Consider the following 22,753-nt stretch of genomic DNA (forward strand, 5'->3'; position numbering starts at 1 on the left):
TTCTCTCTGTAACTTGGCTTATTTCACAGAACCTATTGTCCTCCAGGTTCACTCATGTGGTAGTGTGTGCCAGGATTTCCTTCTTTTTTAAGGCTGAGTAATATCCCATTGTATGGATTTACAACATTTTCTTTATCCATTCATCCATCAGTGGACCTTTAGGTTGCTTCCACCTTTTGGCTATAGTAAATATGATGAACATGGTGTACAAATACCCAAGTCATCTTTTTAAAAATTAAATTTAGTTAAAGTAATACGTATATTTATGAAGTTTTTGTAAAATATAAAATTAAATGGGGAGAGAAAATGACCTTCACTTAGCCTCCTTTTTCTTTCTTCTATTCCCTTTCCTGCCTTTCCCTATAACCATCTTTCCTCTTTTCCTGCCTTGGCCTCCTCTTCTGCTCCATTCCTTCTTCTTTCTATTTTCCTTACCTTCCTTTTTCCCTTCTATAATACCTTTCATCTCCCCAAGAACCATAAATGTCCTCTTCCTGAAGGCCAGCTCTCATGGAAATAGGCTCCTTTGCCATTCTCTGCCCATGCTCCTCATAACCAGAATGGCATTCCTTTTCCCCACTGTATTTTTCTAGATAAGTCATATGTGCAAAAGTAGCATATTTTTAAGTGATTATATTCATTTCTGATTGATTAGGAGCCAGAGCTTTATTTCAAAGAACCAGAAGAGTTACTTCAAGTCCTCACAGAGCTGGAAGAGCAGAATCTAACTTTGGTACAGTATTCCCAAGATGTAGATGAAAATCTTGAAGATGTAAATAAAAGAGAAAAACTTATACAGGATAAGATGTAAGTTATTAAGAACAAGTAGATTTATTATCTTAAGCAGTCTCTGACCAGGAGACAGAATCCAACTTATTCCTGTGTGAACCTTCCTCAGGGTCTCTCTGATTTTAGGGTGGGATTTTTATTAATAATAATTTACATTGTAGGGTGTAAAATGTAGAAGTTATATTTACACAGAGTAGACTGACTTTAGTTTTAGTCTCTACTTCCTTACACTTGTCAAAATATTTTCCTAGCTAGCAATAATGAAAGGCAGTTTGAAAGATTATAAAGAATTAAAAGGTACTGCCTTAATTTTTTTTTTTTTAATTGAAGTATAGTTGATATACGTGTTACATTAGTTTCAGGTATATAGCATAGTGATTCCACAACTCATTAAGTTTTGTTTGGTGCAGTTTTCACTCTACCATCTGGCTAATCAAATCAGGCTTTGGATGATAATGCTAATCAATGCATTTCCCTTGGTCGTGACTCTCAGCAAAGTTATGTGACTTAAATATTAGAGCATTTTATAACATACATATGTAGATACAGCAGGGCTCTCATAAAAGGGATTTCTGTAAGGGGAAGGAGGCTGGATTTGATGACTCACAAAATTCCTTCTGTAAAATTTTATATAACTGGAAGTAATATTGGACGCTATTGGCAAATAGCTTCAAATTGCAGAGGATAAATCTGTTTATCTACCCATTATAAAAATGTGTAAAGCCTTTTTAGGAAGAGTTTTCTGGGCCAAAAGATGGCAATCTTTTCGAACAGTAGGTCAAACTACACTGAACTTTGAACAAATTAACTTACTCAAAAGTTGAGACCCTACAAATCACGATCTCACAGCCACCCAGTACCACTAATGTATTCTTTTCATCCTTGTCTCCTCTCTCACAATCCTTACAGCATATGGTGCCCCAACCCTACAATATGAATTTTGGGGACGAGGTGGGTATGGTTGGGCAGGAAAAGGGGATCTATGCCAGAAGAGAATCTATCTCTAGGCCACACCACAACTTGGCTTCCTGACACATCAACTCTGCTGTTATTTGGGGGCTCTGGGGGAACCACAGGAAGAACATGCTTCCTGGTGCAAGTTAAAAGCAGCATCTATGCATTTACTCTTCTCATTTTACCTGAAAAGTTGAATGTACTGACAATGTCTTAAACTATAAACTCATATTTGGCTTGCTAGATATAGGATGTTGACACATGATATGGAAAGTGTTGAAATTCCTGACTGATGATTTATTTCCAAACCACAAATTACAGACAAGGGTCTCTTTCTTCTTTTGCAACAGAAATAGCAACATAGAGTTTCTTCTGGAGCACAAGGAAATGCTTAAGGCTAGCTGTGTGAGAGAAGAGGAAAAAGCAGCAGAACTGGAATTAAGGTCCAGGCTATTTAGTTTTGGAGAATTTAAATCAGACACTCAGGTAATCCTGCTTTGCCTTTGGTAATTTTATTTTGTCTCATGTTAATAATAATGTGCATTCCCTGTCCCCTAAGCATTGGAATGGGGAGTTAAAGCATACCACAAATCCTGGGTTGATGATAGAGGCAGAAAACCAGCTTGGAATTATCATGTCAGTATGCAATAGTCAATTTACATAGTAGAAAGTATTCAAATTAGCATTGGGGTTCTCTTAAAATGTTGCTCCAATTATTACAAGGTGTGATGCTGAGATTTTTTCCCCCTATAGATACATTTCTTTTAGAGTGTATATACATGAAGTAGTTCATTACCTATGATCATTTGGTAGTAACTTGAAGAGCAAGTAATTAACAGGGGAGGCACTGAATCAAAACTGAATGGAATACCTGCCCAGCACTGAGCCTCTAATAGATTTCGGCCTCTCTTGCATATATAGATCCATTATTGGAGCCTCTGGTGACACACACTAATGTACTATCTATTTACCTGTGCATGTCTTCCCAGCTGGGTGCAGACCCCTCCAGGGCAGGGATTGTATGAGCTTTCCTAGTTAGGTATGTTAAGTGTCCCTATAAAGTAGGTGCTCAATAAATGTTTGTTGAATGAATGATTAGTTTCTAGACCCACAACAAACTCCAACTAGCATTGATTTCCTTGTAAAAAATCTCAAATGAAATAAAAATTCAGATCTCATATGTGAGGCTAATAACACATTTATGGTTATTATTTATGGTTGGTTTTCAAACAGAGGTAGATCTGGGGGAACTCATTCAGAAGACTGTCCTCCCTAACCATAGGATGGGCAAGGTTACAAAAGCAAAAGTTATTTATGACTCATTTACACACACACATTTCCTAGGGTGCTATAGTGTCCTTAGTTAGGAGGGAATGGGGTCATACCCTGTTAGAGCAGGAAGTGTGATGACAGCCACCTTTCAGTTCTTCCTCATTGGCTTTTTATAAACCTTGTGTGTGTGTGTGTGTGTGTGTGGTAAAATATATGTAACAAAACTTACCATTTAACCATTCTAAGTGTACAATTAAGGGACATTAGGTATATTTGCAGTATTGTGTAACCATCACAACCATCTATTTACAGAATTTTTCATCATCCCAAATAGAAACTCTGTACCCATTAAACAGTAATTCTCCATTCCTCCATTTCCTGGCCTCTGGTAACTTTTATCCTACTTTCTGTCACTATAAATTTGCCTATTTTTAGGTACCTCACATAAATGGAGTCATACAATAATCGTCCTTTTGTGTTTGGCTTCTTTCACTTAGCATAATGTTTTCAAGGTTCATCCATGTTGTAGCATGTGTCAAAATTTAATTCCTTTTATGGCTGAATAATATTCTATTGCATTTATATTCCACATTCTGTTTATCCATTTGTCCATTGATGAACATTTGGGGTGCTTCCACCCTTCATTGTTTTAAATAATTCTGAAGCTGACTGACATAAAAAATGTCAGATAAATATCAGCGATATTTCACCCTCCCCCAACTAAACTCCTTTCATCCAGGTTTAGGACAGCTATATAAAACAGTAACATTTTCAATACTCTTAAATTTTGAGGCAACCAGATCCCTAAACAGAGTAGGCAGAATTGATCTGAAAATTACTTTTTAAAAGGTAAATTTTGGTCACAAGTATAATTTTGGCATTCAAGTATATTGCACACTCTGGGAAAATGGGCCTAATAATTCATAGTGACTCCTAGAGATGTGAAATGCTAGTGTGGAAAAGGGGGGACAAAGCAGGAAAATTGACAGGGGAAAAGTATTCTTAGAATCACTCCCATTCTTTCAGATCCCAAAATGGGCAAAACATAATCCTTTATGAGTAAACAGCTTTATCTAATTTTGATATTCATAAATCATCAGTTACTTTGGATTGGTAACTATAAAATCAGTATTTTATTTATTTATTTATTTATTTATTTATTTATTTATTTATTTATTTAAAAGATTTTATTTATTTGACAGAGAGAGACACAGCGAGAGAGGGAACACAAGCAGGGGGAGTGGGAGAGGGAGAAGCAGGCTCCCCACTGAGCAGGGAGCCCGATGCGGGACTCGATCCCAGGACCCTGGGATCATGACCTGAGCTGAAGGCAGCCGCTTAACCGACTGAGCCACCCAGGCGCCCTAAAATCAGTATTTTAGTCTAAACTTCCACACTCCTGTCTAATCCCTAAAAACATTTCTTACTGATTCAATATTTTACTTTTTTTTTTTTTTTTAAGATTTTATTTATTTATCTGAGTGAGAGAGAAAGCACGAGACAGGGGAGGGTCAGAGGGAGAAGCGGACTCCCCGCTGAGCTGGGATCCGGATGTAGGACTCTGATCTTGGGACTCCGGTATCATGCCCTGAGCCAAAGGCAGACACTTAACCGACTGAGCCACCCCAGATGCCCTCAATATTTTACTTTTAAAATAAAATTTAAAATTCAAGTATAATGTAATATTGAAAAGCGCACAAATTATAAGGTAAATTATAAATTCTCTTAAAAAATTTCCTCAAAGTGAATATACCCATGTAAACCACCCCCCCAGATTAGGGAATAGACCATTATAACCCCCCTCAGAAGCCTCCCTCACACCCCCTTTCCAGTCTCTACAATCCTTCAAAGGTGACCACAATTCTGACTTCTCTTACCATCAATTAGCTTTCATGTTTTGAACTTTATATAAATGGAATCATGTAATGTCTGGCTTATCTGGCTTCTTTTTCTCAAAATTATGTTTGTGAGATTCATCCACGTTATTTTGTGTAGCAGTTATCTGTTTTCCTTGAACATGAAATGGGATGTAAGCTATTGTGCAATCGGCAGGATGTATTCATCTCTTGTTTTACTCTTCCTTTTTTTTTTTTTTTTTAAGATTTTACTTATTTATTTGACAGAGAGAGAGATAGCGAGAGCAGGAACACAAGCAGGGGAGTGGGAGAAGGAGAAACAGGCTTCCTGCTAAGCAGAAGCCCGATGTGGGACTTGATCCCAGAACCCTGGGATCATGACCTGAGCCGAAGGCAGACGCTTAACGACTGAACCACCCAGGCGCCCCTTGTTTTACTCTTTCAAACAGGGGGCTGATCTAGTTCAATTGAGAGTTGCCTGCAGTCAGCACCCAGCAGAATGTGACATGGGTTAGAATTACAGAATCCTTTAAATGACATCGAGACATCTCCTGCTCCCCTATCCAATGTTGATATAATTACTCCTCAACATTACTCTGGTCAGATCACTTCTCATTCACTGTCGGAAGGCATCCAGTCCTTATCAGTTTGGGTCTTCCACAATTCTGGCCGACTCTACCTCTCAGAGCAACAGCTCCTTCCATCCCTTGCAGCCTCCCGGGCAGCCCCTCCTCCGAGGGACTCTGGGCTGGGTCTGCCATCTGGTGGCAGCTCCAGAGATTGGACGCTTCACTTCTCCATCATCAGTAGGCCTGGACCGTGAGCTCCCTTTTTCCTTTCCCTTTGGCTCTGTTGGGCCAGGCCCTTAATCTTTTTCTCATACATGAGTATTTATTCCTTAACCTCATTCCCTAATCCTATTTCTTATGCTGTTCTTATCTTGTTATCTTAAGGAAACATCTCTCCTTGTCTTTTCCTTTCCTTTCCCAAGGAGAACTTAAAAAAAAAAAAAAAGGCATTCTGGAAAAAAGACATCCTGAAAGGCCACTGCCCATCACCTCTAAGACTCTAAGTGTTCAAGAGCTCTCCTTCAGAACTTTTCATCAACTACTAACCATTCTCATATTAAAAGTTGCTTTTTTTCTCAGAACCAGGGTTCAAAATATTTTTAAAAACAGGATTCCCACTGCAGCAAGTTTTTACATACCCAATATATACTTCTCCTTGATGGGTGGATTGCTTTTATTTTCCCTTTTATAGCTTTCTGTATTTCTGAAGTTTTCTAAAAGGAATACACTGATATATAAGAAATATAATAAATGTTATGTAGAAAGGGAGAGCAAAAAAGAGCTTTATGGCAAATAGGCCTTTTGCTTTTTTCTTTTACTTTTTCCTTTAATATTTCTTTGTGCTTTTCCAAGTTTTCTAAAAGGAGGATTTTTTTTTTAAAGTTGTGAATTTTAATTCCAGTAAACAAGGTTTATCAGTTTCAGGTGTAAAAAAGAGCATGTTTTTAATATAACAGGAAATACAGTAAGTGTGAGAGAAAAAAAGGGGTGCTTAGTGGTAAACAGGACATCAGAAAGGTGATTAAACCAGGTGGGAGAGACAAGCTCTTGGAAGTTAACTATTGGTAACAGATCTTGACTTGTAATTAAGTGTTGGTGGCTCTGTAAGGAGTCTGTGATTCCAGGAGGGGTTTCCCATGGTTCCTGGCACCACATCTGTCTTGAGTGTTATTTGTCCTTGGCTTCATGATGATTCTCATCTTCTCGAGCAGAAGCAGGAATTTGGGCAGGATGCTACCTGGAGAACGATTTACTTTGCCCAGCAGTTTATTGAGATCCTCTTAACTGCGAATGCCGGGTTCACGGTGGAGAAAGAGGCTGAGAGTTATTTGGTCCCGAAACACGTTACCTACAAGCTCGAGCGTATCTACCAACAGTTAAAACGGCGCAGTGGCCAGGTACAGGGATCAGCAAGGTTTGGCCTAAGCCTCTGCTTAGACAAGAATACTCCAACGGCTTCCAATGGCAAGAGTGAAAATTAAACTCCTTAAAAGACTTTGTAGGTCAACCTGGCAATCTGTTTGCTTGTAACTTTTTTTTCCTCTGAGAGAATGCATTCAGTCATTTATTCAGCAAACATTTATGAAGTGCATAGTTATGTGCAAGGTGCTGTTTTAGTTAAGTGTAAACATAAGAAATAACTCCTGCCCTCCAGGTGCTTACAGTCTAGAAGGGGAAACAAGGCATGTACACAAATAGCTTTCATACAGGATGATTGTAGTTCCAGCAATGAAGAGTAGTTAAGTGCAAACAAAACAAAACAAACAGAGCTCACATGTTGTGTTGCAAGGAAATGCACTGGAGTGGCAAAAAAAAAAAAGGATTTAAAATGTATGTATACATTGCCTCTACTTGAATACTCAGGGAATCAGGTACATAAAAACACTCAAGAAAAGATACTGTCGTATAAAATTGCTTTTTATACCTAGAATGCAATATTTTTGAAAGAAAATAGTCCAAGGTGTTACTACAGTTATGATCTACCTATAAATTATGATATATCACTGCTGCATTTTCTCACCATTCTATTAAAGTTTTTCTTCTATTTTAAAGATTATTGATTAGAGAGAGAGAGCATGAGCAGGGGAAGGGGCAAAGGAAGAAGGAGAGGGACAAGTAGACTCCTTGCTGAGCAGAGAGCCCACCCCACAGCATGCGGGCTCAATCCCAGGACTCTGAGATTATGACCTGAGCCAAAGTCAGGCACTTAACCGACTGAGCCACCCAGCCACCCAGCCACCCCTAAAGTTTTTCTTTTAAAAAGAAATATGTAGTATCATATAAGAGCCTTTTCATTATAATATAGTAAAATGGAACTTTACATTTATTGAATGAACAAGAAAATAGTGATGAGATGTTATGTTTTCTGCTCCCCTTTTCTTTTCAATCTCAGGAAAAACTGATAGACTCTCTTAGCAAAAAAATTAATCAAGTATACAAAGTCTGCATTGGAGATGCTGATGTTGGCAGCCTCAACCCAGTTCAAAAGCTGGTAAAAGTAGAGTCTCGCCTCGTAGAACTGAGTGATCTCATCGAATCCATTCCCAAAGAAAATGTGGAGGCAATTGAGAGGATAAAACAGAAAGAACGGCGGCAAAAGTACAGTCAATATCTTATGATAGAAGTGTAGTGTAGTGAATGACTTAATGAGATGAGAAACTGTTCTTGCTGGGATTCCACAAACACTGAGCAAGCCCGTTACATGGCAAGGATTGCAATAAAGATTAGACCCAAACCCAGACATACCCTTCTCAGAGCTATTATTTAATGTGAAGACACATTCATCAAATATTCTTATGAAATAATGTGTCATTACCAAGCAATGAGCACTGTGAAGGAGAGTTCACTGAGGCAACAACTGATCTAGTTTGAGATGGGTAAAGGGTCATTTTAGCCTGAAAAAAATGGATTTTCAGAATGAATATTCACTACTTATTATTTTTGAAGAGCTATCTTGTGGAAGAGGAATTGCACTTGTAGTAGAGGGCCCAAGGCATAGAATTAGGAGCCCTTCACTGCAAGGAGACTATATATGAAGGAATTGTTTGAAAGTCAGAGCCATGCAAGGAGGGTTCTTCTGAGTGCATAACTGGCGACACTTACACACACAGCATCTACACATTAATTCATTCATTCCTCAAGACAACTTCATGAGGATTATCATCCCTGGAACAGCACCCCCTCCCCACCCCGACATACCCACATCCTTGTCTGCCTGCCTTTCCAGGAGAATGCACTGATTTACAAACTTCCATACCGAGTTAAATAAGGGTAACTACTTTTGAGGCAATGATTATAAATATATGACCCCTAGTATCATGTGGCATGTAGAGAATGCCTATAGGTGGAATATTGTTCATGTCATAACAACAGTAACAAAAAACGTTAAGAGGGAGACGAGCACTATGGCTGACCTGCTTGGCTTCAATGCAGGTTCTGCCATTTACAATCTCTGTGACCTTAGGTAGGGCACATAACCTCTCCCAAGCCTCAGTTTATCTGTAAAATGGCAGTAATGATGATACTTATCTCATAGGGTCTGTGCTTGGCACATAGTAAGTATTCAAACATTAGGCATTAGTGTTAGATATTTTATTACGGCTTACTGGTATATGGGGGATATGGTTTTCCCCATATCAAAACAAAGTCCAGAATACATTAAGGTGATCCTGATGGGATTTCATTAAAACAAAATTTTTTTTTAATTATAAAAAAAAAAACCACTCCTTCTGTAAGATGACCTATGGCTGATTACATTAACACCACTTGGATCTTTTCTACAGTCGGAAATATATTCTCATTGAATTGTAATTACAACTTATTTTCAATAGTGATGTATGAACCTAGTTCCAATTGCTTATCCTTATCAAAAAGAAAACTTTGTTTTTTCCTAGGTACCTGACACCTAATTTTGCATAAAAAATGTTCAGTAAATGTTATAACTGTTTAAGTCCATAAAATAGCTATCACTTATTGAGGTCTATTCTGCACCAGGCATTGGCCTGGACAGTTTACATAGGTCATTTCATTTAATTTTATCCTCACAACAACCCTAAAGAGAACAAGACAAATAGCATTTCTTGGTCTTAATTTCAGGATACCATTCAGAAAGGTTAACTGGAAAAGTACGCTTTTGTGGTAACTCAATGAACTATGTATATGTATATAGTTCATTGTTATATATATATATATATATATATAACTGTGGTTTGTGCACTTTTCTGCACATTATACTCTAGTAAAAAGGCTACTGGGGGGTCTGTAAATTCAAGAGGCCTTGTACACATTAACTGTGAAGTGCTCAAATGTAAGTGGAGTGACAAGAAGGCTTTGCTGAGGTGCTTGTTTTAGACCAAGATCTGGGTAGATTTTAATTCTTCCAAAATGGTGACAAGCAATTTTCTCCCATTTTAACACAAATGGGATCTGTTGTTGAGATTTCACCTGAATATTCAAAAGCCATAGTATGGGTGAAGGTGAATTATTATTTTAATTTAACTCTTAGGGAGATCTTATAATATTTAGGCAGTTTATTACCCAAAAATAATGTAGGTCTTTTTTTACTTTCTGTGATTTATAGTTACAAGAATGTTTTCCTTTTTTGACAGGTTACGTGAAGAGAAAATGAAAGAAAAACAAAAACACCAGGAGGAAAGGCTAAGAGCTGCTCTGGAAAGAGCAGTAGCACAACCAAAGAAAAAGGTTTGTGTTTTGTTACCAATTGGTCCAGCTACATCAATATGTGAGTGCTTCTGTGGTATAAAAACAAAATACCTAATTCATATAATTTATCCAGCTTTGATTGGTCTCTCTCTGATTCCCTGTTAACTTTGAGGATAATTCAAATTTCTGGGTCTACAGTTCTCCGTTAGACGCACTTTTTAGTGAAAGAAACCTTTCCCCTCTCCTCTTTTTCTTTAGCTCCAGGTTCATGAAACCAGGTAGTTTTTTCTTTAATTTTTTGAATACATAATAACAAGCATATGGCTCAAAGTGCAAAAGATACAAGAGTATTTAGTGAAAATTAAGTCATCCTTAGTTCCCTTCCCTGGATGCAATCTCTTAAAGTTTCATCTGCATCCTTCTGGAAATAGTCTATGTATTTATGTGTATCTTCTTCTTACAAATAATAGCCATGAGCCTTGCTATTTTCAGTCAACAATGGAGACAGCAAATCCAGAGAACTGCATATAATTGGAAGGGTCTTCTAATCCTCACCTTATAAAAAATAATGAGATTAATAGTTGATGTTAAAATGATTCACCCAGAGTCACTTCAGATTTAACAGCAGGTCCAGGACCAGAAGTCAAGGTTCTTTATATTGCAAGATTACCTATTCAATAATAAATATGGGATTGGGCAGTCACTGAGTACATGGTCCATGAATTCCCACTGTGTATGGAAGGCCTTGTGTTTCTATATGCCACTCTCCTTCCTCTGAGTTAAGGTCTGAAATATACTTGGGGAAGCTAATTTCATGGTTATCTGCAAAGCTACTATGGACACTGATTCTTACCACAGTAATAGCTAACCTACAGTGAATGCTTCTTGTGTGCCTCACAACCAGCCTTCGGACGTTAAGTACTTGAAAAAGTTTCTGAAATACAGTAACTGTTAATATGTATGTCAAAAAATGTTGATTATTTTAATTTCATTTAAATAAGCATTTCACCTTAAAAAGGGTCTGACTTCTCTAGTTCAGCTCTTCCTATGAAGACCGGACTTGTCCTCTTTCTCCCAAAGGCGAATTAACCATTCATCACCCTTCTGCGTATACATACTACTATTCACTAAGCTCACCAAGTTGAAATGATTATTTTTAATAGATCCATCTTTCCTTCTAGACCATGAGTAAGTTTTTATGACTTTGTGTCCCCAGTGCCTGGCACACAGTGGATACTCAATAAATGCTTACTGAATTAGCAGACTAAAAATTAGACTGAAAACTAAAATGGGAAGAAAAATGAAAAAAAAAAAATAATGCCCATTTGATCAGTTGACAATGTACAAAGACCTCTGACAGAAGTTCTTACCTAGTCAAGGCACTTCCTCACTGGCAATTTTTTCAGACAGTATTAGTAACAAAGGTTACCAAAAGATCGTTGAGAGAGAAAAAAAAAATTGACATTAAGAAAGGAATTTGGCGATTCCAGTCCCTAAGAACATTTTTGTTGATAAAATGATGGGGAAGACTGCCATTGTTAATTCCCATGGGCCAGGAATGTCAAATTCTGCAATGCAGGCGACAGTCTCACATAGTGATAGTGCCTCTTTTGAGACACAGTGGAGATATTCCATCAAATCTCATTTTCAACAGAATAACTTTCTCATCCATTTCATTTACACAAATTCAGAGATAGAAGCAAAACCAAATACATACATAAAGGAAGGGGAAAAAAGACTAAAAGAGAAAAATAATGAGTAGTATAATATACTTGAGTATATGCCCCAGAGAATGAATAGGTACAAATCAAGGGCTTTCCCTAAGCCTCTCCTGGTGGGAGCACATCTAAGAGCCAACAAGATTACTAGTGTTTAAGAAGATGTACATGGTTTCCTCAAGTTTTTATCTAATAGAATTTTTAAATGCCAGTCAATTGGTGTTCAGCAGAGGAAACTGATCTCTTCTAACCAATGGAGGAGAACCTTGCTACGGCCCTGAGAAATGAAATGTTGGTCTCAAACATGGTGCTTTTCTAGGCCGACTGTATCTGAAACATAGGCTTTTAGAGGACTACCTAAATCTCCCAGCTTTCCCATAAAACCTAACCGCTCGGTCTCCTGCATTCTATGGTGCTCTCTTTGTTACTTAATTCTGCCTAGCATGTTGGACACCCATTAGGTTATCAATCCCTTTGTAACTGTGATTATTTACTATTTTGAGTCATGTTATTCCTTGGAAAAATCAAGTTAATATTATTTTACTTATGTTTCAACAGAACATAGTTACGCTAAAAAATATTAAGTATTTTTCTTTTGTTTCAGCTGGGAAGACGACTTGTCTATCGCTCAAAACCGCCATCTGGTAACAAACATGAACTACTTTTAGTCAAGGATACAAGAACAAAATCACTAGAGGATGAATATTTTTTCACTTGAATAGAAGCAGTAAGACATTTATTACCAGAATTTTTTAGGCATATTTTGTAGATTCTGGTTTCCATTAATGGCAGTATTCTGCCCCATATGCTGGTCTAAGCAATTTGAGGAAGACAGCACTTATTCTAGTGGTTATAGGATTGGGAATGGGAGTTATTTTCTTTTGTTGAAGCCTTTTATTATCATATACTAAGTAAAATTCCATACAGCTAAACATTTTTATCTTTGAGTTGTCCCAGTTGGGGATACACATCCAAAGTTTACTTTACTGGTGTAACTATGTGGTGAATGACCATTAAAGTGCAATAATGGCATTCTCTGACCACATGGGACTTTAAATGACCTAATTTGTTTTCAACCAGTTCACAGTTCATAGTATATATTTTATCACTGTGGAATATACATTTTAACAATGTATAACTCTAAATGGTTTTGAGGAGTTTAAAACATAAATGAAAACCACTAGTACTATCCTCAGAATTTAACTGTGAGACTGGTTTTTAATTCACATTAAGGAGTTCTGTTCAGAACACTTAATTCTCTTAAGTGAACAAACCAAATGCTTTTAGCCTAAATATCAGTTCACAATTTCTGTTGTGCTCTATATCCACAATCATTTTAATTTTCAGGTGATGTTTCAATTTTAGCTGTAACATGTACATTACTTAGCTTACACTGACATAGAATTAACATGTAATTTGTTAGCTACTAAGTAAAATAAAACAGTATATATTAATTCTAAGAAAATATTTAACTTAATACATGTCAAAAGTTGTTCAAAAATAACTTTAAAAGAAAGTTGTTTTTAAAAGGTCTCAGTTAATATAGAATTACAAGAAAAGGGCTGAAATTCACTTTCATAAATGTTTATGAAGCATATAACTTTCCCCTGTAGAAAAAAAGATTACTGAGCTTACAAAAGAAAACCAACTTGAATGAAGCTGAATGGCTCTTAAAGTATTAATTCCGAATAATCTTTCAACTGTTTCAACATTTGAGCTCTACATTTAAATATCTGAATAGGAATAGTTCATGAGTCAAGTTGAAAAAAAAAATGTTTATTGTCTAGAAATATATATAAAAAAAATTCCCCACAAAAGATGCTATTCTCTCATTTCCCCATCTTCTTCTTCTTCTTCAACACCCCTGATATAAAGGACATTATTACACCTGTAAATAGAAAAACAATCCATTTTGTTGTTCCAACCGGAAACCACATTAAAATCTGAATTACTATTGCTAGATATTTTTGATTATAAAAATACTGAATGCTAAATTTACAATGTATCATTTCTTTCTTTTTTAAAAAATGTTTTCACCATTGATTTGTTAAAAAGCCCATGGCACTTATTCACCCAGTGGATGTTATAAAATAGTATCTTTATGATCTTCCACAAGGAATGACTCAAATTTGAAAGTGTGACTCTAGTTCAAGAAAATGAATATAACAAAAATCCCTAACAGCGGCCAGATCCAACTGAAATTCAAAACCAAGCTCTTGCAACTAAAACCACTGAAAAAGGTTACAGCTACAAGCTAGAAAGTTTACTATCATCACTAGAAAAATCTTAAGGATGAATAACTCCAAAAAATTTCCATCTTCTTGGACAAGTTTAAGGATTTCAAAATTCTTTAAGTTTAATTGTAGAATATGTTAATAGTGATTTAAAGTGATTCTGAAATTGAGGCATTTGTCTATTTAAACAGGTATTTCTAATGCTCTCCAGTCATTCCTTATATATACTACTGCTGTTTTGTTACCTTATTAAAACTTCACCCAAATGTCCAGACAATGCTCCATCTATGTATTCTTCTGTGTTTGCAAGCTTTAAATCAAAAGAAAATATATTAGTATAGTAACACAGGAAGAAAATAGTGTAACACTACCTAAAATATTAGGTAATATTGGTGAGAGAACTTATTAACTGAGACCTTTCTATACCAACAATTACCTATAATAGATTAGCTTTCTTTTACTACTATAGTACTTCTGGGTTTCATATAAACATTCTGTTAAGTTAACATTGATGGATGTAGAATATGTAATAAAGCTTGTTTCAACATAATTTTTTAAATCTCTTAGTTATGTAACATTTCTTTCTATTAGACATTAAAACATATGTTGAGGAAAACAGTCTCTAATTTATGAGTAAGTTGTGATTTTAAAGGTTTCCAAAAATTCAGTTATAAAGAAGTTACAAAATTCAGAGTACAAAATCTATGGCTAAATTATCAAATACTTTTATATTAGAACACCCAAACCAAAGAACTGAATAGTAATTTTTTAAATTATGTGCTAACAAAGAGAGCAAAATAAGTTCTTAAGAGAAAGTTAAACAATTCAGAGTGACCTTTATAGTTATTTCAGGAAACTCTAATTTTACATCAAAATGTTTAGGTTTTCTTCCACATACAGGTAACAAACTTTGTTACTTTTAGAAATCACAATCACTTAAAGGGCTCTCTATGACTACCATTCCAACCTTTTTATCATTCTTCCCCTACATCATTCTGCTTTGGCCCTTTTTTAAAAATTTTTATTTATTTATTTAAGAGAGACAGAGATAGCAACAGAGCACAAAGTTGGGAGGAGAGGGAGAAGCCGCTCCCCGCTGAACAGGGAGCCCGGGGCGCAGGGCTCAATCCCAGATACCTGGGATTATGACCTGAACCTGATCTGAAAGCAGACACTTAACCAACTGAGCCACCCAGGTGCCTCTGCTTTGGCCTTCTTGCCATGCCTTCAACATACCAAGCAAGTTTCGGCCACAAGGCCTATGTACTTCCGTTCCCTCAAACTGAGATGCTCTTCCTTCTTTGATATGCCCTTCAGTTGCTCACTCAATCCTTTCTCTGCTTAAATTTACTTCCTCAGAGAACCTTTCGCTGGCTATCCTATCTAACACTGCACACGGTTGTCACTACCCCATTTCTGCTTTCTTTTTCTCCACAGTGTCTATCATTATCTGATATCACATTATATTACCATCTCCTACTACAACACAAACTCCTTGAAAGTAGTGACTTAGTTTTATTCATTGGTGTATACACAGAGCCAGGCACATAATGGGCTCTTAATAAACATTTGCTGAAGGGCGCCTGGGTGGCTCAGTTGGTTAAGCGACTGCCTTCGGCTCAGGTCATGATCCTGGAGTCCCGGCATCGAGTCCCGCATCGGGCTCTCTGCTCGGCAGGGAGTCTGCTTCTCCCTCTGACCCTCCCCCTCTCATGCTCTCTCTCTGTCTCTCATTCTCGCTCTCAAATAAATAAATACTTTAAAAAAATTAAAAATAAAAAAATAAACATTTGCTGAATAAATAAATTAAAAAACATCATTAATGTGGCTACTCAGATACATTTCACAACTCTGGCAGGCTCACCAGGAACTACATTACTTCTAAAACCAAATATTCCATGGGTATTCTTTATTTCTTTCTTTTATTGCGATATAATTCCCATAGCATAAAATTCACTATTACAGTGTACAAGTCAGTGGTTTTTAATATATTCATAAAGTTGTATAATCACCACCACTATCAAAGTCTAGAACATTTTCAGCAGAATGGTATACTCTTCAGATTTTTCTATGGCCTTGGTAAATGATTCCTGCTTGAGGAATTTTCCAGGCCAAAACCATGCTCTGTAAGAACTTTGGGGACCTAAGCATCATCTGTTTAAGTGGTAACCTCTTAAATTAAGGAAAATCTCAGCTTTTTGCCTACAAGTGCCCCTGTTAGTACTCTTCCTACAAGTACTACCAGTATGGAATACTTGGGAGTCATACTTGGACTGACCACCCAAGTAATCTTTAAAATCCATCGGCCATTAATCAGTCACATAAATACCTATGCTTCAGGAAAATATAACTTCAGACTCTTTCGTCAAAAACCGGGCTGGAAACTACTACAATTAAGCAACAAAAAAATAAAACACCCCAGTTTTTAAAGGAGCAAAGGACATGAACAGGCATTTCTCCAAAAAAGATATATAAATGGCCAATAAGCACATAAAGATCGCATATCACTAATCACTGGGGAAATGCGAATCAAAACCATGAGGTATTTTACACTCATGAGGATGGCTATTATCAAAGAAACTGAAAATAACAAGTATTGGTGAGGATGTGAAGAAACAGGAACCTTTACGCTTTGCTGGTGGCAAGTAAAATGATACAGCTGCTATAGAAAACAGTATGGCAGTTCCTCAGAAAATTCCAGCAATTCCACTTCTGGATATATATCCAAAAGAAGTGAAAGAAGAACGTCTGACAGATATCTGTACACCCATGGTCGTTGCGTTATTCACAACAGCCGGAAGGCGGAAAACAATTCAAATGTATACCAACAGAAGAATGGATTAAAATGTGGTATATACATACAATGGAATATTATTTCAGTCATTAAAAGGAATGAAATTCTGATACATGCTACAACATGGATGAACCTTAAAAACATTATGCTAAATGAAATGAGCCAGACGCAAAAGGGCAAATACTATAGGATTCCACTATATGAGCTAGAACAGAGACAGAAAGAATAACATTTACCAAGGGCCGAGGGAAAGGGGAGTTATTTTTTAATGGGTATAGTTTCAGTTGGGGACGATATAAGAGTTTCAGAAATCACTAATGGTGATAGATGCACAATAATATGAATGCACTTAATGTCACTGAGTTCTACCCTTGAAAATGGTCAAAGTGGTAAATTTTATGTTAGCTATATTTTACCACAATTACAAAAAGAAAACAAGGGGTGCCTGGGTGGCTCAGTTAAGCATCTGACTCTTGATTTCAGCTCAGGTCATGATCTCAGGGTCATGAGATGGAGCTGCACGTTGGGCTCCAAGCTCAGCGGGGAGTCTGCTTAAGATTCTCTCTCCCATCCACCACCCATCCCCCCCGGCACTCTCTCTCTAAAATAAATAAATCTTTAAATACAAAAACACCTGGTCCTAAACATTTACAGAAGCTAGCATAACAGACATTCAGTCACAGTTCATCAATTCCTTTGGTTTGGCCTGTCTTCTCCCTCAAGAAATGCTTTTATTGAATTACTTTGATTTTATGTCTTTAGCATTCATTAAAAGACCGAAGAAATTCACTTGAAAATTTCTTTCAGAAAAAAAAAGTAAAATTTCTTTCAGAGCTAAATGTTGGGAGAGTTTTGCCTTTTCTACAAAACAAAACAAAACAAAAACCTCATTTGTGTTTTCCTTATGCCACTGTGACTCAAATATCGGAGTTCTTTTTATTTTAACCACTAGAAGTCAATTCTGTGGCTGAATTTTGGTTTTACAGGTCTCATACACAGTTTATCACAGTTATAATATCCTCCCTGACCTTGATTTTGTTTCTGAATTTTGTTTTATGTTTGTCACTTTGGTTGATTTCATTCTTATAAATCACAGTAAACCTTTGAGGAGTTAAGGTAGAGCAAAATAAATACAATTTAATGATTCTTATCTCTTCAGCTTACCTGCATGTTCATATAACCATCTACAGATACCAGGTACCCTTTGTACTCCATTCCCCACTTAAGTTTCACCATTACTGGCTTTCCTGTTAATCCATTCAGGAAAGGTTTGGGATTGAGAGGCAAACTCTGCACAAAGAACAAAAACAGGACTCAATTATTTTTCCTTAGCTCAGTTTCCATTACCTACTCCCCTCTACCAAATCACCAATATTTTATGGTATCCAAATAAAGCAAGTTCTTGACTCACTCTCACTTTACTACATATTTTTCACTTCTATTTGTTGAAAAGCGTAAGAGAAATTTAAATACCCAGTTAGGCAATTTCATTCAGTATTCACTTACACAATGAATACCTACTATACATTACTCATTGTACCAGGCTACAAAGAAACAAGGTAAAAGCAGTGAAAAAAAATAAATGCAGATTACACTCCTTGTCCTCAAGCTCACAGCAGGAGGAAGAGAGGCAAAACACATACCAATAGACATTATACTGTAAGAGGAGATATGCTATGTATAAGGGTACCAAATCAATCCAGAGTCGAAAGGAAAGGTTGCCCAAAATAAGTAATGCCTCCATTTAAAGGATGAAAGGTATTTCCAGAAGGAAAAGGGGTTGTTCTAGGTAGAAAAGGCTACCTATGTAAAAGGAGGGAAGAGTAAAACAACAAGACGATCTCAGGGACACACAAACAATTCAGAGATGTCAGAGTCCAATACGAGGATACAGAGGGGAGGAAGGGGGGCAGATGGCATTTGACAGTCTTTCACTTGAATTCCAGGAGCTAGGTCTTGTGGGTCTGATTTGATTTAGCAAAGCTGCCTATACATATGGGCAATCACTTAATGTTTGTTTATTCAGCAAACCAGCAGTAGTATCCCCCAGTGAATTCAGACTTTTTCTTCCCTCATCTGCTCACCCATCAGTCCGAAGAAAAAAAATAACCAAGAAACTTGACTACTAAAGCTCTCTAAGGTAATTAGCGTATTCAGAGTGATGTCAAAGAACAGAGGAGCTACTGCAATAACCTCCTAATGGGTCTCCAGTTTTTACTCTTTTCTCCGACTTACCACAGGGCAAGTATTTTTATCATGGGATATCTCTGCTTAAAATGCCTCGATGGCTTGCAACTGCACTTTAAGTAAAATCCAGACCTCCTAACATGACCTAAGAGATCTTCCCGACCCTATCTCATAACCACTGTTCTTGCAAGCTGTGTGGCTTTCTGTCAATTCCTCCAACTGGGCAAGCTTTCTTTCAGGCCTTGAGGCCTATGCACATGTTCCCTGTGCTTTGTACACCCTTCCTCTTGCTCCTTAAGGGGCTGGCTTTCATATTTCATATCATTTAGGTTTCTGGTTAAATCCTCCTACCAGGGATGCCATGCCTGACCACTCTTCTAATGTACCACCGCGTATCCTCACAGCATCCTGTTTGTTCTCTTCTTAGCACTGCACGTTATTTGCAATTACATGCTGATGTTATTTAATACAATCTCTCATACCCGACTGAGTAAATCTCGAGCAGGGTCCGCGTTAGTACTTTTCACCTTATATTCTGGCGCCTAGAACAGCATCTGGTAGGTAGCATGAGCTCAAAAAACATTTGGTCAACGAACAAATGAATGCTCCAATGCCTGGGCTCTGTATTCTAGAGGGCTGCGGGGCTAAGAATCGCAACATGATGAAAGAAAACCGATTCTGGGCGTGATAAGAGAGACATAAAAACCGCTTCATCTTTACCCCGACCCTGTGGTCCCAGCCAGCAAGGATAACTCAGGCTCACAATCAAACGATGAGGGGAAGGGGTCCGGAAACTGCTGGGGAGGGAAAGGCATCGGAAGGAGAGCACGCGCCTCAGATCCCCAAAGCAGGGAGAAAGGGGCTGGCGACCGGGTGCGCGGCTCCTCACGCGGATGAATGGGAAACGCGCGAACCAACCAACAGGCCCGGCGAGGCTGGTCACCGCTCTCCCTTGCTCTCCCTTCCTCCTCCTTACCATGGCGACTACAAGCAAATGATGCAGGAAACTCGCCGCCGACCCAGGTGTAGTCCGTCCCTCGTGACTGGCGTAGCTCCCGCCGGGCGCGAATCGCGGAGCTTCCAGAGAAATGGCCGCCAAACAGCAGCGTGACCTTTCACCTCCGACTACAGCTCTCTCAGCTTCTCTGATTGGGCAGAGAGAGATGCGTCCTGATTGGAGGAGGTGGCTGGGCAGTGTCTCCTGGCAACCAGTGGTTGCGCGAGCGATCGAGCCTTCCGCGCGGCGCACAGCCCTATGGGAAACTTCAGTAGTAGCGCTGGCGGGAGAGGGTCCCGGAGAGGCTGCAAAGGCAGGGAGGCGGGTCCGGGTTTCTCGTCTGCTCACCTGCCTCGAGGGTTCGGCTGTGTGTCCTGTAGAGCCGACATGATTTCTCGCCAGCATGGCCAATGGGGCTGTCTTGCCATTTTACACCTGTGAGGACGGATTCTTGGCTCTTGAGTTTCTTGCTCACTTTCCCACAGATTCCGTGATTTGGGGGCTTCTATACCACAGTCCCCTTCTCTATTCTGTAACGCTTATTTCGGCCCACTTTAAAGGAAGTGGGAGAAGCAGGACTAGACTAAGAGACGTGAAACTCACCAAAGGAAGTCAAGTACAGAATATAGTTAGAGGAGGTCAAATTGATTCTAGAATATGGTGTGGTGGTCTCCCTGTTTCTTTGTTGCTTTTGCTTTGCCACCAGAGACCCGGCGCAGTCTTTAATCTTTCTGATGTAACGGTATTGATCAGAATCGCACTGACTTCCGCGTCTGGGGGGGCAGACTTTCAGCTCTCTCGGATCTGAAATGCTAAATGCAGTTCTTGGAGAATAAGCACTTTGAGAAGTGCTGGATTTTGTTTTTGTTTCCGTTTCGTTTTTGCGGCCCTAAAAAAATGGATTTGGAATTGAAGTTTGAATGTTGCCTATGGAGTAGTAGGTTAGTGGGTAGTGGCTAAGACTTTGGAGGCAGCTTGAGTTCAGAATCTCTGTCCGTCACTTAGGGATGGTGCTGGGTAGTTCCTTAACCCCGTAAGGCCTTTGTCTCCTCCTAAAGACCTTTGTTTACTCAGCAATAAATGGCCTAACATAATAAAAATTTTTAAAAAAGGATAAAAATTAAACAAACAGTGCTATCCTTAGGGTTTGCGAGGATTAAATAATGTGAAAGAGGTTGGGATTTAAGGGTTCAGTGAATGTTTACTGTTATTTTAATGTCCGTGAAAACGGTGGAGAATACTGACAAAATACAGTAATTTTTGGTGTAGTTTATGCCGAACAGTTGGAATTATTTACCCCGAAGTTCAGTGGGTTTTCCCTTAGTTTGACCATCATTTAATGAACATTGAGACTTTGTATAGACTCTGAGTTCCTACTATGTGCCAGGGTCCTTCACAATTGCTATCATGGAAATCTTACTGTACAGCCGGTGATTTGGGTGTTATGCTCCCATTTTAGAGATGAGGAAAATGGCTCAGCAGGTAACTTGATCAGGGCTACCCACCTGGCTTTCACTCTGAAAACTCTTTGCTTTTTGTACTTCATAAAGTTACCTTTCAAAAGCTCAATATATGCTTTAAAAGTCTGATTTTTAAAAAAAATTGTTTTCTCAATGAAGTGAAAAAAAGTATTACCATAATCTTTGTAAACATAGCTGTGTTCAAAGTTTTTTTTGTTTGTCTGTTTTAATTAGGCTCCACGCCCAATTCAGGGCTTGAACTCAAAACCCTGAGATCATGACCTGAGCCAAGATCAAGAGTCAGATGCTTACTTAACTGCCTGAGCCACCCAGGCGTCCCTAAAGTTGGTTTTCATCCTCGCATTAAATATTAATCTTACCTTTTTGAAAATAAAGCGGGCATAAGGTCATTGGTGTTTTTTGAATTTTAAAAACCATATGTACATTTTGTGAGAATTTGGAAATACAGGAAATTCTAAAACAAAAATTACTAGTATCACCAAAGAAAACAACTTTACTTTTTTGGTGTATTATTTATTGTAACATATGCACTTTTTAAAAAAAAAAAGATATCGACATATAGTTCTTCACTTGTTTTCTTCACTTTATATTGAGCAAATTCTCATATAATTAAATATTCTTCTAAAATGTAGTGTAAGGTCTATTATGCATAATTGGTATTATATATATGTGCTAGTTTATTAATCATTTTATTGTTCCCATTTCCCCCATTATAAACAATGTGTTTTGGACATACTTTTGAACATGAGTCTGAGTATATCTCTAATTCTTTACAGTAAATCCTTAGAAGTAAAATTTCTGGGCTAAAAGGCATAATTATTTTAAAAGTATATATTTGCCAGGTTAGCATATGGCTCAACAGAATACCATCAGAATAATTGGCTCTAATATGATGGAAACACGGGGTTTATATTTTTTGCAATGAGCTAGAATACATTTTGAGCACATTCTGAGCAAACGGTCCCTAATTATTAATTAGGGTGAACAGTTTGGTAAGGCCTCGGTTTTACTGCTCAGCATATAACCCAGAAATTCCAGTGGTAAACAAACAGCTAAAAAGTAATTTGTTAAATGACCAAGAAATATTTATTGAGGTGAATAAAATCAACATGTGATCTCTGCCCTCATGGAACTTGAAAACCTCTTTGAGAAGAAGGGAACCAATACATATTTAGTGCCTGCTATGTTATGCTAGGATATTTCATATAATTTATTTAATACAACACTTCCAGGTAGGTAG

General features: G+C 37.7%; 2 protein-coding genes across 2 annotated transcripts in view; one reads left to right on the forward strand and one right to left on the reverse strand.

The window, feature by feature from the left end:
- CCDC38 (coiled-coil domain containing 38) overlaps nt 1-12,677 on the forward strand; it is a 38,340-nt gene extending 25,663 nt beyond the window's left edge. Inside the window, exons 12-16 of the mRNA XM_034987246.1 lie at nt 656-807; nt 2,094-2,229; nt 7,833-8,038; nt 10,048-10,141; nt 12,425-12,677. Coding sequence (XP_034843137.1) covers nt 656-807; nt 2,094-2,229; nt 7,833-8,038; nt 10,048-10,141; nt 12,425-12,538 — 702 coding nt within the window. The 3' untranslated portion in view covers nt 12,539-12,677. The remainder of the gene's footprint in view (nt 1-655; nt 808-2,093; nt 2,230-7,832; nt 8,039-10,047; nt 10,142-12,424) is intronic.
- An 898-nt stretch (nt 12,678-13,575) lies between these two features.
- On the reverse strand, nt 13,576-20,452 carry SNRPF (small nuclear ribonucleoprotein polypeptide F). Its single transcript, XM_034987810.1, has 4 exons — nt 20,012-20,452; nt 18,013-18,138; nt 14,300-14,364; nt 13,576-13,708 (listed from the first exon to the last, which is right to left on the reverse strand). Exons 1-4 carry the CDS (start codon nt 20,435-20,437, stop codon nt 13,642-13,644), a joined length of 684 nt encoding a protein of 227 aa, XP_034843701.1. The 5' UTR covers nt 20,438-20,452; the 3' UTR covers nt 13,576-13,641.
- Nucleotides 20,453-22,753: the final 2,301 nt, after the last annotated feature.

This window comes from Mirounga leonina, unplaced genomic scaffold, assembly GCF_011800145.1.
Source record: "Mirounga leonina isolate KUSES-001 unplaced genomic scaffold, KU_Mleo_1.0 Mir_418, whole genome shotgun sequence".
Taxonomy (NCBI): Eukaryota; Metazoa; Chordata; class Mammalia; order Carnivora; family Phocidae; genus Mirounga; species Mirounga leonina.

Bases quoted from the DNA above. Each gene is read 5' to 3' on its own strand.
- SNRPF (XM_034987810.1), bottom strand. From the start codon at position 20,437: ATGCTGGCGAGAAATCATGTCGGCTCTACAGGACACACAGCCGAACCC. The intron at 14,365-18,012 runs GTAAGCTGAAGA...TTTGATTTAAAG, and splicing joins ATGGTTATATGAACATGCAG to CTTGCAAACACAGAAGAATA. The intron at 13,709-14,299 runs GTAACAAAACAG...TTCTATTTACAG, and splicing joins TTGGGTGAAGTTTTAATAAG to GTGTAATAATGTCCTTTATA.